This window comes from Pleurodeles waltl, chromosome 12, assembly GCF_031143425.1.
Source record: "Pleurodeles waltl isolate 20211129_DDA chromosome 12, aPleWal1.hap1.20221129, whole genome shotgun sequence".
NCBI classification, from domain to species: Eukaryota; Metazoa; Chordata; class Amphibia; order Caudata; family Salamandridae; genus Pleurodeles; species Pleurodeles waltl.
In genome coordinates, this window is record NC_090451.1 from 706,217,297 (window position 1) to 706,230,189 (window position 12,893).

At 43.2% G+C, this 12,893-nt stretch overlaps 1 protein-coding gene across 9 annotated transcripts in view; it reads right to left on the reverse strand.

Moving 5' to 3' along the window:
• Positions 1–12,893, reverse strand: part of LOC138266928 (calmodulin-binding transcription activator 2-like) — an 863,356-nt gene that overhangs the window by 226,517 nt on the left and 623,946 nt on the right. For all 9 annotated transcript variants that reach the window (XM_069215705.1, XM_069215704.1, XM_069215702.1 and 6 more), the window contains one exon: positions 8,155–8,333. In XM_069215705.1, the coding sequence (XP_069071806.1) occupies positions 8,155–8,333 (179 nt within the window). The remainder of the gene's footprint in view (positions 1–8,154; positions 8,334–12,893) is intronic.

Consider the following 12,893-nt stretch of genomic DNA (forward strand, 5'->3'; position numbering starts at 1 on the left):
TTTGGTGCAGCTGAAATCTTGCCGACCACAGAGGATGCACAGCCGTTGAAATGTTGCAAAGTGCTGACAGTAGCTGCAGAAACAATGTTGCAGGGTGAGGTTGTTTCGGTTTTTAAGTCTTGTTCTGTTCCTGTGAAGTCCAGCAGCGGCTCCGGTGGCGTGGAGCACAAGAGGTTGTTGCAAAGGAGTGAGTCCTTGTGGAGTCTTACATGACGAATCTGGGGACCCCCAAAAAGGGAGTCCCAAAATAACCCAAAAAGGGGCTCGGGCACTGTTTTCACCTGTCCAACCTGACCACTCAGATTCTCCCGGGGCCTTGCCAATCTTGGTTTCAAGATGGAAGTATCAAGTGGCCACCTGGAACAGCTCTGGGCACCACCCCTGGGGTGGTGATGGACAGGGGAATGGTCACTTCCCTTTTTCTTTGGGTAGTTTTGTGTCAGAGAAGAGACCGGGGTTGCTGGACTGGTGCAAACCGGATTATGCAAGGAGGGAACCAAATGTGCCCTTCATAGGAAGCCGGTGGTGTGGGAAGGCTAACTCTCGCCAGTCTTCTAACACCTATTTCCACAGGAGAGTAAGTTGCAACACTTTCCCAAAGGAAATCCTTTGTTCTGCCTTCCCCTGCTTGACCTGGTCAAGCAGCAAGAGGGCAGAACCCTGTCTGAGGTGCGGCAGTAGCATGGGCTGCTCGCAGACGATGGAAGACTGGTAGGAGCAATACTGGGGGATCCTCTAAGGAGCTCCCGAGTGCATGGAATCATGCCAGAAATACTGGCATCAGTAATGAGGTATGATTCCGGCATGTTTAATATCAAACATGCCTAGGTTTGGATTTACCTAGTGACCTACGGCCAGTACATAGCTAAAATGGTTTCCTCGCATCTACGAAGTCAAGAGAATTGGAACAGGAGTTTGTAGGGGCACCTCTGCTCTTGCAGGGGTGCCTAAACACACACAAACCAGCACCCTGCTCTTAGGGCTGGAAGGGCCTACCACAGGAGTGGCTTAAAGTGACCTGGTGTAGTGACCAGAAGTGAAAGGGTGCATGCACCTTTTGACGGAGGTTGCAAATGGCTGGCCTGCAGTCACAGTTTGCACAGGCTCTCATGAGTGGCATAATACATGCTGCAGCCCAAGGGGGACCCCTAGTGTACCAATGCCCTGGGTACCTAAGTACCATATACTAGGGACTTACAGGTGTATACCGGTATGCCAATCGTGAGGTGTAAAGTGTACCAATGCAATCAAATTTAGAGGAGAGAGCACAATCAGTGGGGTTCTGGTTAGCAGGATCCCAGTGAAAACAGTCTAAACACACTGACAACAGGCAAAAAGTGGGGGTAACTATGAGAAAGAGTGACTTTCCTACATTTTCTTACCTGTAACTCCTGTTTTCTCGTAGGGTAATTTCCCTGAGAAGTCATAAGCACTGAATAGTCCCACCCACATGGGGGAACCCTGGCGCAGTTCTTTAATATAATCTACTGTTTGATTTAAGTGAAACGGTGATATGACTTTTGGTAAGAACTTTGGGTTAGTTCGTAAAACTACTTTATGCTTGTGTATCTGAATAAAGGGTTCTTGTATGGTAAATGCCTGTATTTCACTTACTCTTCTTAGAGATGTGATGGCAATGAGAAACGCTACTTTCAATGTTAAATATTGTATTTCACATGAGTGCATGGGTTCAAAAGGTGGACCCATGAGTCGTGTTAAGACAATGTTAAGGTTCCACAAAGGAACTGGTGGCGTTCTTGGTGGAATAATTCTCTTTAGGCCCTCCATAAATGCTTTTATGACTGGGATCCTAAATAATGAAGTTGAGTGCGTAATTTGCAGATAAGCTGAAATTGCGGTAAGATGTATTTTAATGGATGAAAAAGCTAGCTTTGACATTTGTAAATGCAGTAAGAAGCTCACGATGTCTTTAGCAGATGCGTGTAATGGTTGAATTTGATTATTATGGCAATAATAAACAAATCTTTTCCTCTTATTTGCATAGCAATGTCTTGTAGTTGGTTTCCTTGCTTGTTTTATGACCTCCATACATTCCTGTGTAAGGTCTAGATGTCCGAATTCTAAGACTTCAGGAGCCAAATTGATAGATTCAGTGATGCTGGATTTGGATGCCTGATTTGTTGTTTGTGTTGAGTTAACAGATCTGGTCTGTTTAGAAGCTTGATATGAGGCACTACTGAGAGATCTAGTAGTGTTGTGTACCAAGGTTGTCTTGCCCAGGTTGGTGCTATTAGTATGAGTTTGAGTTTGTTTTGACTCAATTTGTTTACTAGATACGGAAGGAGTGGGAGAGGGGGAAAAGCGTATGCAAATATCCCTGACCAGCTCATCCATAACGCATTGCCCTGAGATTGATCTTGTGGGTACCTGGATGTGAAGTTTTGGCATGTTGCGTTTTCTTTTGTTGCAAATAGGTCTATTTGTGGTGTTCCCCATCTTTGGAAGTAAGTGTTGAGTATTTGGGGGTGAATCTCTCATTCGTGGATCTGTTGGTGATCCCGAGAGAGATTGTCTGCTAACTGATTCTGAATCCCTGGAATAAACTGTGCTATTAGATGAATGTGGTTGTGAATCCCCCAATGCCATATTCTCTGTGCCAGGAGACACAACTGTGTTGAGTGTGTTCCTCCCTGTTTGTTCAGATAATACATCGTTGTCATGTTGTCTGTTTTGACAAGAATGTGTTTGTGGCTTATTATGGGTTGAAATGCCCTCAACGCTAGAAATACTGCCAGTAGTTCTAAGTGATTTATGTGAAACTGTCTCTGCTGAGTGTGCCATTGTCCTTGGATGCTGTGTTGATTGAGGTGTGCTCTCCACCCTATCATGGAGGCATCTGTCGTTATTACGTATTGAGGCACTGGGTCTTGGAAAGGCAGCCCTTGGTTTAAATTTATATTGTTCCACCATTGAAGCGAGGTGTATGTTTGGCGGTTTATCAACACTAGATCTAGAAGTTGACCCTGTGCCTGTGACCATTGTGATGCTAGGCACTGTTGTAAGGGCCGCATGTGCAACCTTGCATTTGGGACAATGGCTATGCATGAGGACATCATACCTAGTAGTTTCATCACCATCTTGACTTGTATCTTAGGTTTTGGATACATGGCCTGTATTACATTGTGAAATGCCTGGACCCTTTGTGGACTTGGAGTGGCAATCCCTTTTGTTGTGTTGAATGTCGCCCCTAAGTATTGCTGTGTCTGACACGGCTGAAGGTGTGACTTTGTGTAGCTGAGTGAGAAACCTAGTTTGTGGAAGGTTTCTATGACATACTTTGTGTTTTGTGAACATTGTATTGCGTGTTGGTTTTGATTAACCAATCGTCTAGGTACGGGAACACATGTATTTGCTGCCTCCTGATATGTGCAGCCACTACTGCCAGGCATTTTGTAAAAACTCTTGGTGCAGTTGTTATCCCGAATGGCAACACTTTGAATTGGTAATGTACCCCTTGGAATACAAACCTTAAGTACTTTCTGTGTGAAGGATGAATCGGTATATGGAAGTATGCATCCTTTAGGTCTAGTGTTGTCATGTAGTCTTGTTGTTTGAGCAATGGGATTACGTCCTGTAATGTCACCATGTAAAAGTGATCTGATTTGATGTAGGTATTTAATGTTCTGAGATCTAATCTAGGTCTTAGTGTTTTGTCCTTTTTGGGTATGAGAAAGTACAGCGAGTAAACTCCTGTTCCTCTCTGATGAATTGGTACCAGTTCTATTGCATCTTTTTGTAACAACGCTTGGATTTCTAGTTTTAGAAGATCCATGTGTTGTTTTGACATATTGTGTGTTTTCGGTGGAACATTTGGAGGGAATTTGAGAAATTCTATGCAATAACCATGCTGGATAATTGCTAGGACCCAAGTGTCTGTTGTTATTTCCTCCCAATGTTTGTAGAACTTGGTTAGTCTCCCCCCCACAGGTGTTATGTGTTGGGGATTTGTGATGTCGAAGTCACTGCTTGTTTTGAGGAGTTTTGGGACTTTGGAACTTTCCTCTACTCTTTTGGAATTGGCCCCCTCTAAATTGTCCCCGAAAACTTCCCCGCTGATATTGGCTCTGATAAGTGGGCCTTGTTTGTGAGGTTGAGGGTTCTGTGCTTTGTCCTCGAAACCCCCCTCGAAATTGTGTTTTACGAAATGTGCCTCTGCTCTGTGGGGAGTAGAGTGCGCCCATGGCTTTGGCCGTATCAGTGTCCTTTTTAAGTTTTTCGATAGCAGTGTCCACCTCCGCCCCAAACAACTCCTGTCCGTTAAATGGCATATTCAGCACAGCTTTTTGTATTTCCGGCTTGAATCCTGATGTACGCAGCCATGCGTGTCTCCTTATGGTCACTGCTGTATTTACTGTCCTAGCAGCTGTATCTGCTGCATCCATTGCCGAGCGTATCTGATTGTTTGAGATACTCTGTCCTTCCTCCACCACCTGTTGTGCCCTTTTTTGGAACTCTTTGGGTAAGTGTTCAATGAAATGTTGCATTTCGTCCCAATGAGCCCTATCATATCTCGCCAGCAATGCCTGTGAGTTGGCAATGCGCCATTGGTTGGCCGCTTGTGCTGCAACCCTTTTCCCCGCAGCGTCGAACTTGCGATTCTCCTTGTCTGGAGGTGGTGCATCTCCCGAGGTGTGTCAGTTTGCTCTCTTGCGAGCTGCCCCTACTACCACAGAGTCTGGTGTTAATTGCTGCGTGATGTATACAGGGTCTGTTGGCGGTGGCTTGTATTTCTTCTCCACCCTTGGAGTTATGGCCCTGCCCTTCACAGGCTCCGGAAACACCTGTTTGGAGTGTTTTAGCATTCCAGGTAGCATAGGGAGACTTTGGAATTGGCTATGTGTGGAGGATAGTGTGTTAAATAAAAAGTCATCCTCAATAGGCTCTACATGCAGGGTGACATTATGAAACGCCGCTGCTCTTGACACCACCTGTGTGTAGGCTGTACTGTCCTCAGGTGGCGACGGTCTCGCTGGATAACAGTCTGGGCTGTTATCTGATATTGGCTCATCATAAAGATCCCATGCGTCGGGATCATCCTGACTCATTCCAGTATGAGTTGGGGACTGCATCAGTGGTGGTGTGGCTACCGGTGATGTGTGCGTTGAGCGTGGTGGAGATGGTGGCGGTGTTACTTGTCTTGTCACCTTTGCCTGTGGCTGCTAGTCTTTTTCTTGAAAGGCAAGTCTTCTTTTCATCCTAATTGGGGGAAGAGTACTTATCTTCCCTGTGTCCTTTTGGATGTGGAGCCTTCTCTGAGTGTAGTCTGGCTCCATTGACTCTAGTTCTTGTCCGAACCTATGTCCTTGCATTTGTGAGGACAGTCCCTGTTCCTCTGTGTAGGAACTTGTTTTTGGTTCCGAGGCCGAATGTTTCGGAATGGAAACTTTTTCGGCAGTCTTTTTCGGCTCCGACAACACTTTTTTAATTTTTGGCGTTCTGGTCTCTCGGTGCCGACTCGCTTCGGTGCCGCCCTCTCGGTGCCGAATTTGCTCTCACCGGCTGTCTCGGGGTCGAGTCTGCTCTGTGCCGGTATCTCGACCGGAGTCGGATGTCTTCGACACATGCGTGCCCTTTTTCGGTGCCGATGATCGGTCACCTATTTTTCGGGTTAAGCCATGGCCTGCTGGCAGTGGCGTCCACTGGGCTTTAGTGGTCTTTCCGTGAGTTTTGTGTGTCAACGTCTTACTCACGGTTTTAGGCGTCTGTTCGGGATCGACCTCTTCCGAGTCTGAATCCTCAATGGAGAAGGTTTCTTCTTCCTCCTCCAAGTGTTTTTGTCCTGTCGGCGCCGACGCCATCTGTGGTCTTCTCGCTCTTCGGTCTCTTAATGTCTTCCTCGACCGAAACGCTCGACAGGCTTCACAAGTATCTTCTTTGTGTTCTGGAGACAAACACAAGTTACAGACCAGATGTTGATCTGTATAAGGATACTTGTTGTGACATTTGGGGCAGAAGCGGAATGGGGTCCGTTCCATTAGCCTTGAAGAGACACGTGGTCAGGCCGAGCAGGCCCCGACGGGGGATCAAAAAACCCCGAACGGCCCCCGGAGCTCTTCAAAATTAGGTGTCGATCTGTTGTAACTAACCCGATACCGAACGCAAACAATACCGTCGAATTTTCTGAGATTCTAACTATCTTTCCGAACCGAAACGCGGAGCGAAAAGGAACACGGCCGAACCTGATGGCGGAAAAAAAACAATCTAAGATGGAGTCGACGCCCATGCGCAATGGAGCCGAAAGGGGAGGAGTCCCTCGATCTTGTGACTCGAAAAGACTTCTTCGAAGAAAAACAACTTGTAACACTCCGAGCCCAACACTAGATGGCGGGATGTGCAAAGCATGTGTATCTGCAGCTACACATGGCATCGAACATATATATATAGCATTTTTAGTAGACAAATTTTCATAGTAGATATATACTTGTGTAAAACAGCAATGCAGACTATATTCATAAACAGGCTAAAATGCTTTATTTCTAGGGAGTTTTTTTTTTTTTTTAAACAGTCCTTTTCAAAATTACAATAAGAGAAAAACTTTCCAAAGCCCCATAGCTGGGCCCAGTGAAAGAAGCAGAAAAGGTCTGTTTAAAAAAAAAAAAACTCCATAGAAATAAAGCATTTTAGTCTGTTTATGCATATAGTCTGCATTGCTGTTATACACACGTATATATGAGTTTAGTATGAAAATTTGTCTACCATAAAAATGCTATATATATTTTTCGTGCATATTTCATACTTTTATATGTGTGTATTTTATGTATGCTCCGGGGTCCCCGCACGAGGGCGGGAATATTAAATGTTTATGGCTATTGATGAGGATCTCCTGGAAGAGAAATTCCTTTTCCACCAATAGCATTAACAGAAAAAGAAAAGGATAAGTGAGGACCAAAAGTGGGAGAAGACATCCTGAGGTAGAGCATGTTGAGTGCAGGTCAAACAGTGTGGTCTGATGTACTTGAATTGTTCAACACAGATTGCCAAAGAATGGTGGCAACAGATAGACTATCAAGTTAATCACATCTACCTATTGTAGGGATAGACATTCTCATATAGTATTTGTAAAACAGAAGACCATAAGAACTACTTGTTTGGCGGTGTACCTGACCCACACACTCATCCTTAAACAGATGTCCCCTCAAAATGGACTTGCCATTGAGCACAGCTGATTGTGGTCACAGAGGTAAAAGCATTTTTTCATTACTGTTGGAGTAAAAAGGAAAGTCCCATCTCTCACATTCAAGGTCTGCATTGCCCCCGTAATTGGGAACCTTGGATGCTCAAACCCTCATCTCTTTCTCTGGTATGTTTTGCTTGTTACATGTGTCTGTTATTTGGGACCAGCAAAATGTCTGCAGAACTACTGGCATCCACATAGGATACAGTTTGCTGGGCTACTCAAAATGCTGATCCTTTCACAGGCTGTTCTAGTGGACGGGATAATCTTCATGTTCTTTGTCCTTCCCAGAACTATCCCAAGTTACAGATGAAATTGACATCTGCTTCACTGATTAAAAAATGTCATCAATTGAAATGAATCCTCCAACGAGTTTACTTGCCCAGACACCAGAGCGCTTAAACAGAGGATAGCTGACAATAACCTCTAAAAGAACCATTACTAATCAATACTTCCTCTGCAAAACACCACAAAGGCCCAGGAAATAAATCAATGCATCTAGCAAATGCACTTTTGGGGGGCCAAGGGGTGCTTAAACGTTCAAATTTATTAGAACTTTAAGGCAATGCAGAGGAAAGAAAAGACATATTCCATCAAATGCAGAAAATTCCTTTCTTACAATAATGTAACCCTGTGAATCACGTTTGAGTTTAACTATAAGATAGTGAATCTGGCCAATTAAGTAAGCTTGCTAATCACTGGCAACCTCGAGCTGAATAAAGTCCTATACTGATAGGCTTCACTGACTGAGAGTGTGAAATTTCACGTCTGATTGCGACAAATGAGGTGGGTAGAATGCACCAACAAAATGAAGTTCAGGGGAGAATATGTCACCTATCCGTAAGGGATTGAACTGAACATAAAACTTTCAGGAAAACATTCCAAAACTGCCTCTGACATACTCATAGCCTGTTCTGTTCTCAAATACCATAAACACTAGGTGCACTATATAGGTTTACCTCCATTCGATGAGGGTCTCTATCAGCCGAGAGTATCCCTGTGCAGCAGCAAGGTGCAGTAACGTCATGCCACGGAAGCTGATGTCATGAACGAGCCTCTCGGAGGGCCGCCAGCAGGAGCGTGATATCATCTTCTGGCACACAGCCACAATCCGCTCTTCAAAGGAGTCTGCCGAGGCCTGTGGGATACAGGAAACAAGCAAGGTTTAGGAAGGACATACAAAAATAGCACTGTAACGCCATCACAAAGCACTGACTGTTGAAACCAGTTATGTGAAACAGAGCCACAGACCCTAAAGTTAGAGCCTGGCAGGTATCTTAAATAAAAATGTTATAGGTTTCCTACCCAAGTGCATTAACAATGCCTTTAACTGTCTATTACTACAGTCACCACTGCACTAGCCACTGATCTCTCAAAATTACTGGTCAATGAAAGGGAAGTCCACTAGCACTCTAGCAAGCAAATTCTCTGGATGTCAGTCACCCCAGGCTGTAATCCATTCAAGCAAAGATAAGTTTATGCAGCCAACCTTAGAAGGATCTAACCTCTGTGTTCAGGATGTGTGTCACAAGAAGGCAATTACACCAACCTATAACTATTATTATATGTCAGATTATTTTCCTTATTTAAAAAGCAACCAATGAAAGGGGAAAGTAATACCATGCAAAAATTGAATACTGAAAGCATCATGCTGTTCATCCATGGTCTAACAAATTATCCCCCCATCTAACCAGTAGTGCTCACATCAGCCATCCACTTACCATATCAAAGTAAGGGCAGGCTTGGTGGGTATTATGAGGACTTGTATAAGAACAAGGGCACTGATGCAACTTCATAGGTAAGAATGGATAAGTTACTTACCTGTAAATCCTAGTTCTCTTCCAGCAGAATCCTCATCAAAGTCATAAGTGCTGAATTTTCTAGAGCATATATAAACACATGTATATACATTCAATGTAAATGTAAGAATAAAATTGTGTTCAGAATTATAGTACATATATATGATAATAATATACATGTGTCTATGTAACCATGCAGTCTACATTGACAAACAGGATAAAAATGCCCTATTTTTGTTAAGTTTTTCTTAAATAAAAACACTTCAACCAGAGTTAAAACATTTCAGTAAAGCAGAAAAGAGCATCATAAAATGCATTAGCAATCTTCTATAGAGAGAAAAACTGCAATGAAAAGACAAAAGCATTATTAGCCAATAGGCTGCATTAAAATTAACACAGCATTTCACAAGAGTGCATGGGCTCAAAAGGTGGACCCATGAGTCGTGTTAAGACAATGTTGAGGTTCCATGAAGGAACTGGTGGTGTTCTTGGTGGTATAATTCTCTTTAGACCTTCCATAAATGCTTTTATGACTGGTATCCTAAATAGAGAAGTTGAGTGCGCAATTTGCATGTAAGCTGAAATTGCTGTAAGATGTATCTTAAAGGAAGAAAAAGCTAGCTTTGACTTTTGCAAATGTAGTAAGTATCCTACGATGTCTTTGGCAGATGCGTGTAAGGGTTGAATTTGATTATTATGGCAGTAATAAACAAATCTTTTCCACTTATTTGCATAGCAATGTCTAGTGGTAGGTTTCCTAGCTTGTTTTATGACCTCCATACATTCATGTGTAAGGTCTAAGTGTCCGAACTCTAGGACTTCAGGAGCCAGATTGCTAAATTCAGCGATGCTGGATTTGGGTGTCTGATCTGTTGTTTGTGTTGCGTTAACAGATCTGGTATGTTTGGTAGTTTGACATGAGGCACTACTGAAAGGTCTAGTAGTGTTGTGTACCAAGGTTGTCTTGCCCATGTTGGCGCTATTAGTATGAGTTTGAGTTTGTTTTGACTCAACTTGTTTACTAGATATGGAAGGAGTGGGAGAGGGGGAAAAGCGTAAGCAAATATCCCTGACCAACTCATCCATAACGCATTGCCCTGAGACTGATCTTGTGGGTACCTGGATGCGAAGTTTTGGCATTTTGCGTTTTCCTTTGTTGCAAATAGATCTATTTGTGGTGTTCCCCAACTCTGGAAGTAAGTATTGAGTATTTGGGGGTGAATCTCCCATTCGTGGATCTGTTGGTGATCCCGAGAGAGATTGTCTGCTAACTGATTCTGAATTCCTGGAATAAATTGTGCTATTAGGTGAATGTGGTTGTGAATCGCCCAATGCCATATTCTTTGTGCCAGGAGACACAACTGTGTTGAGTGTGTCCCTCCCTGTTTGTTTAGGTAATACATCGTTGTCATGTTGTCTGTTTTGACAAGAATGTGTTTGTGGCTTATTATGGGTTGAAATGCTTACAGCGCTAGAAATACTGCCAATAGTTCTAAGTGATTTATGTGAAACTGTTTTTGGTGAGTGTCCCATTGTCCTTGGATGCTGTATTGATTGAGGTGTGCTCCCCACCCTATCATGGAGGCATCTGTCGTTATTACATATTGTGGCACTGGGTCTTGGAAAGGCCGCAGTTTGTTTAAATTTATACTGTTCCACCATTGAAGCGAGGTGTATGTTTGGCGGTCTACCAACACCAGATCTAGAAGTTGACCCTGTGCCTGTGACCACTGTGATGCTAGGCACTGTTGTAAGGGCCGCATGTGCAACCCTGCGTTTGGGGCAATGGCTATGCATGAGGACATCATGCCTAGGAGTTTCATCACTATTTTGACTTGTATTTTTTGTTTTGGATACATGGCCTGTATTACATTGTGAAATGCCTGAACCCTTTGTGGACTTGGAGTGGCAATCCCTTTTGTTGTGTTGATTGTCACCCCTAAGTATTGCTGTGTTTGACACGGTATAAGGTGTGACTTTGTGTAGTTGATTGAGAAACCTAGTTTGTGGAGGGTTTCTATGACATACTTTGTGTGTTGTGAACACTTTTCTAGCATGTTGGTTTTGATTAACCAATCGTCTAGGTACGGGAACACATGTATTTGCTGCCTTCTGATATGTGCAGCTACGACTGCCAGGCACTTTGTAAAAACTCTTGGCGCAGTTGTTATTCCGAATGGTAATGTATCCCTTGGAATACAAACCTTAAGTACTTTCTGTGTGAAGGATGTATCGGTATATGGAAATATGCATCCTTTAGGTCTAGTGTTGTCATGTAGTCTTGTTGTTTGAGTAGTGGGATTACGTCTTGTAATGTCACCATGTGAAAGTGATCTGATTTGATGTAGGTATTTAATGTTCGGAGATCTAATATAGGTCTCAGACTCTTGTCTTTTTTGGGTATGAGAAAGTACAGAGAGTAAACTCCTGTTCCTTTCTGGTGTTTTGGTACTAATTCTATTGCTTCTTTTATTAGCAATGCCTGAACCTCTAGTCCTAGAAGATCTATATGTTGTTTTGACATATTGTGTGTTTTCAGTGGGACGTTTGGAGGGAATTTGAGAAATTCTATGCAATAACCATGCTGGATAATTGCTAGGACCCAAGGAATGGTTTCTTACCTGTAACTCCAGTTCTCTCGTAGGGGTATTTCCATGATAGTCATAAGCACTGAATAGTTCCGCGCGCCTGCGGGGACCCCGGAGCACTGTTGTGAAGTATATTCTTAAGTGCAATCATCAGCCCCTTGACAAAAAAGGTCTGTGAAAAACACTTAAGAATAACAATGTGCAGCCTATGTGAACAGCTACACAGGCCAAATTGTTAGAAGAAAAAACAGTTGTAGTGTAAATTCACGTTTAAACCTCTATTTATTCTATAAATACATAAATAAATACATTCTCATATTTTATTTACACCTCTCATGAGAATAAAACAACGTAGGGCAGTGTAGCCCATAGGCTGCCATTATACAGAATGAAAATAGAGCTGTGCCTTTAAGAAAGTAAAGTCTTCCTGTTTCCCATCATGCACAGCAAAAGGCAGTTGCCTCAGTTCTTTTTTGGAGGCTAGTAACCTGACATGAAGAAAAAAAAATAAAAAAATAAAAAACATTTGTTGGAGTACCAACCTCAGTAATACTCATGTTCTATGTCAACTCCACCGGGGAGGAGGGAGGGTTGCTTATGACTATCATGGAAATACCCCTACGAGAGAACTGGAGTTACAGGTAAGAAACCATTCCTTCTCTCGTAGGGGATTTCCATGTATAGTCATAAGCACTGAATAGAGTAGCAAGCCCATCCCCATAACCGCGGTGGAGTAGACAGAAGAGTACTGAGAAAACATGAATCATGCAAATAAATTCTTGAGCAAGGCCTGTCCAACCTGCGCATCTGCCCTAGCGTCTGTATCAAGGCAGTAATGCTTAGTAAAGGTATGGACCGACTTCCAAGTGGCAGCCTTGCATATTTCTGCCAAAGGGACATTTCTCATCAAGGCTGCAGTAGCTGCCTTCCCTCTGGTAGAGTGGGCTTTTGGCCTACCACCAAGGGATTTGTTTGCTAACTGATAACATAACATTATACATGAAACAATCCACCTGGATAAAGATTGTTTAGACGTGCCCAAACCTGTTCTGATTGGGCCATAGTTAATAAAAAGCTGTTGTGATTTTCGTAAGCTTTTTGTCCTGTCCAAGTAAAATTTCAAGACTCTCTTTACATCCAGAGAGTGCAGAGTTCTCTCAGCAGGAGTAGCTGGATTCTGAAAGAAAGTCGGTAATGAAATTGTTTGGTTCACATGGAAGTCGGAGACTACCTTAGGTAAAAATTTTGGATGAGTTCTCATTACCACTTTCGCAGAATGAAAAACCGTGTAGGGTTCCTGAGCGCAAAGGG